The sequence below is a fragment of the Oncorhynchus gorbuscha genome, unplaced genomic scaffold (genome assembly GCF_021184085.1).
Source record: "Oncorhynchus gorbuscha isolate QuinsamMale2020 ecotype Even-year unplaced genomic scaffold, OgorEven_v1.0 Un_scaffold_18922, whole genome shotgun sequence".
Classification (NCBI taxonomy): Eukaryota; Metazoa; Chordata; class Actinopteri; order Salmoniformes; family Salmonidae; genus Oncorhynchus; species Oncorhynchus gorbuscha.
In genome coordinates this window covers 1-3715 of record NW_025760347.1, presented here as the reverse complement: position 1 = coordinate 3715, position 3715 = coordinate 1, and the positions used below count along the sequence as shown (strand labels likewise).

The 3715-nt window shown below is 55.8% G+C and overlaps 1 protein-coding gene across 1 annotated transcript; it reads left to right on the top strand.

The window, feature by feature from the left end:
• Positions 1-73: 73 nt before the first annotated feature.
• On the top strand, positions 74-3424 carry LOC124030962 (adhesive plaque matrix protein-like; the record flags this gene model as incomplete). Its single annotated transcript, XM_046342051.1, has 3 exons — positions 74-718; positions 834-1931; positions 1997-3424. Coding segments are annotated over 3 exons (3171 nt in total), but the record flags the coding sequence as incomplete, so codon positions are not given.
• Positions 3425-3715: the final 291 nt, after the last annotated feature.

The window sequence follows — 3715 nt, the reverse complement described above, 5'->3', positions numbered from 1 at the left end:
TCCCCAGACTACTCCCCAGCCAGAGTTACCTTCTCCCCAGACTACTCCCCAGCCAGAGTTACCTTCTCCCCAGACTACTCCCCAGCCAGAGTTACCTTCTCCCCAGACTACTCCCCAGCCAGAGTTACCTTCTCCCCAGACTACTCCCCAGCCAGAGTTACCTTCTCCCCAGACTACTCCCCAGCCAGAGTTACCTTCTCCCCAGACTACTCCCCAGCCAGAGTTACCTTCTCCCCAGACTACTCCCCAGCCAGAGTTACCTTCTCCCCAGACTACTCCCCAGCCAGAGTTACCTTCTCCCCAGACTACTCCCCAGCCAGAGTTACCTTCTCCCCAGACTACTCCCCAGCCAGAGTTACCTTCTCCCCAGACTACTCCTCAGCCAGAGTTACCTTCTCCCCAGACTACTCCTCAGCCAGAGTTACCTTCTCCCCAGACTACTTCCCAGCCAGAGTTACCTTCTCCCCAGACTACTCCCCAGGCAGAGTTACCTTCTCCAGACTACCTCAGCCAGAGTTACCTTCTCCCCAGACTACTCCTCAGCCAGAGTTACCTTCTCCCCAGACTACTTCTCCAGCCAGAGTTACCTTCTCCCCCAGACTACTCCCTCAGCCACAGAGTTACCTTCTCCCAGACTACTCCTCAGCCCAGAGTTACCTTCTCCCAGACTACTTCCCAGCCAGAGTTACCTTCTCCCCAGACTACTTCCCCAGCCAGAGTTACCTTCTCCCCAGACTACTCCCAGCCAGAGTTACCTTCTCCCAGACTACTCCCCAGCCAGAGTTACCTTCTCCCCAGACTACTCCCCAGCCAGAGTTACCTTCTCTCCCCAGACTACTCCCCAGCCAGAGTTACCTTCTCCCCAGACTACTCCTCAGCCAGAGTTACCTTCTCCCCAGACTACTCCCTCAGCCAGAGTTACCTTCTCCCAGACTACTCCCCCCAGCCAGAGTTACCTTCTCCCCAGACTACTCCCAGCCAGAGTTACCTTCTCCCCAGACTACTTCCCAGCCAGAGTTATCTTCTCCCCAGCCAGAGTTACCTTCTCCCCAGACTTCCCTCAGCCAGAGTTAATTTTCCCCAGACTACTCCCCAGCCAGAGTTACCTTTCTCCCCAGACTACTTCCCAGCCAGAGTTACCTTCTCCCCAGACTACTTCCCAGGCAGAGTTACCTTCTCCCCAGACTACTCCCCCAGCCAGAGTTACCCTTCTCCCAGACTACTCCCCAGGCAGAGTTACCTTTCTCCCAGACTACTCCCAGCCAGAGTTACCTTCTCCCCAGACTACTCCCAGCCAGAGTTACTTCTCCCCCAGACTACTTCCCCAGGCAGAGTTACCTTCTCCCCAGACTACTCCTCAGCCAGAGTTACCTTCTCCCCAGACTACTCCTCAGCCAGAGCTACCTTCTCCCCAGACTACTCCTCAGCCAGAGTTACCTTCTCCCCAGACTACTCCCCTCAGCCAGAGTTACCTTTCTTCCCCAGACTACTTCCCAGCCAGAGTTACCTTCTCCCCAGACTACTCCCCCCAGGCAGAGGATTACCCTTCTCCCCAGACTACTCCCAGCCAGAGTTACCTTCTCCCCCAGACTACTCCTCAGCCAGAGTTACCTTCTCCCCAGACTACTCCTCAGCCAGAGTTACCTTCTCCCCAGACTACTCCTCAGCCAGAGTTACCTTCTCCCCAGACTACTTCCCAGCCAGAGTTACCTTCTCCCCAGACTACTCCCCAGCCAGAGTTACCTTCTCCCCAGACTACTTCCCAGCCAGAGTTACCTTCTCCCCAGACTACTTCCCAGCCAGAGTTACCTTCTCCCCAGACTACTCCCCAGCCAGAGTTACCTTCTCCCAGACTACTCCCCAGCCAGAGTTACCTTTCCCAGACTACTCCTCAGCCAGAGTTACCTTCTCCCCAGACTACTTCAGGCAGAGTTACCTTCTCCCCAGACTACTCCCAGATACAGACTACTCCTCAGCCAGAGTTACCTTCTCCCAGACTACTCCCCAGCCAGAGTTACCTTCCCAGACTACTCCTCAGCCAGAGTAGTTACCTTCTCCCCAGACTACTCCTCAGGCAGAGTTACCTTCTCCCCAGACTACTCCTCAGCCAGAGTTACCTTCTCCCCAGACTATTTCAGGCAGAGTTCCCCCAGACCAGCCAGAGTTACCTTCTCCCCAGACTACTCCTCAGCCAGAGTTACCTTCTCCCCAGACTACGCCCCCAGCCAGAGTTACCTTCTCCCCAGACTACCCCCAGCCAGAGTTATCTTCCCCCAGCCAGAGTTACCTTCTCCCCAGACTACTCCCAGCCAGAGTTACCTTCTCCCCAGACTACTCCCCAGCCAGAGTTACCTTCTCCCCAGACTACTCCCCCAGCTCAGAGTTACCTTCTCCCCAGACTACTCCCTGTTTTTCAGAGACTTCTCCCCAGACTACCCCCAGGCAGAGTTACCTTCTCCCCAGACTATCCCCAGCCAGAGTTACCTTCTCCCCAGACTACCCCCCCAGCCAGAGTTACCTTCTCCCCAGACTACTCCCAGGCAGAGTTACCTTCTCCCCAGACTACTCCCCAGCCCAGAGTTACCTTCTCCCAGACTACTCCCAGGCAGAGTTACCTTCTCCCCAGACTACTCCCAGCCAGAGTTACCTTCTCCCCAGACTACTCCCCAGCCAGAGTTACCTCTCCCCCAGACTACTTCCCCCAGCCAGAGTTACCTTCTCCCCAGACTACTCCCCAGCCAGAGTTATCTCCCCAGCCAGAGTTACCTTCTCCCAGACTACTCCCAGCCAGAGTTACCTTCTCCCCAGACTACTTATCTTCCCAGCCAGAGTTACCTTCTCCCCAGACTCCCCAGCCAGAGTTACCTTCCCCAGACTACTCCCCAGCCAGAGTTACCTTCTCCCCAGACTACTCCCCAGCCAGAGTTACCTTCTCCCCAGACTACTCCCCAGCCAGAGTTACCTTCTCCCCAGACTACTCCCCAGCCAGAGTTACCTTCTCCCCAGACTACTCCCCAGACTACTCCCCAGCCAGAGTTACCTTCTCCCCAGACTACTTCCCAGGCAGAGTTACCTTCTCCCAGACTACTCCCAGCCAGAGTTACCTCCCCAGACTACCCCAGCCAGAGCTACTTCTCCCCAGACTACGCCCCCAGCCAGAGTTACCTTCTCCCAGACTACTCCCCAGCCAGAGTTATCTTCTCCCCAGCCAGAGTTACCTTCTCCCCAGACTACTCCCCAGCCAGAGTTACCTTCTCCCCAGACTACTCCCCAGCCAGAGTTACCTTCTCCCCAGACTACTCCCCAGAATACTCCCCAGCCAGAGTTACCTTCTCCCCAGAATACTCCCCAGCCAGAGTTACCTTCTCCCCAGACTACTCCCCAGCCAGAGTTACCTTCTCCCCAGACTACTCCCCCAGCCAGAGTTACCTTCTCCCCAGACTACTCCCCAGATTACTCCCCAGCCAGAGTTACCTCCTTCTCCCCCAGCAAGAGTTACCTTCACCCCAGACTACTCCTCAGCAAGAGTTACCTTCTGCACCCCAGATTACTCCTCAGCAAGTTACCTTCACCCCAGACTAACTTCAGCAAGAGTTACCTTCACCCCAGACTACCTCAGCAAGAGTGACCTTCACCCCAGACTAATCCTCAGCCAGATTTACCTTCACCCCAGACTAATCCTCAGCCAGAGTTACCTTCACCCCAGACTACTCCC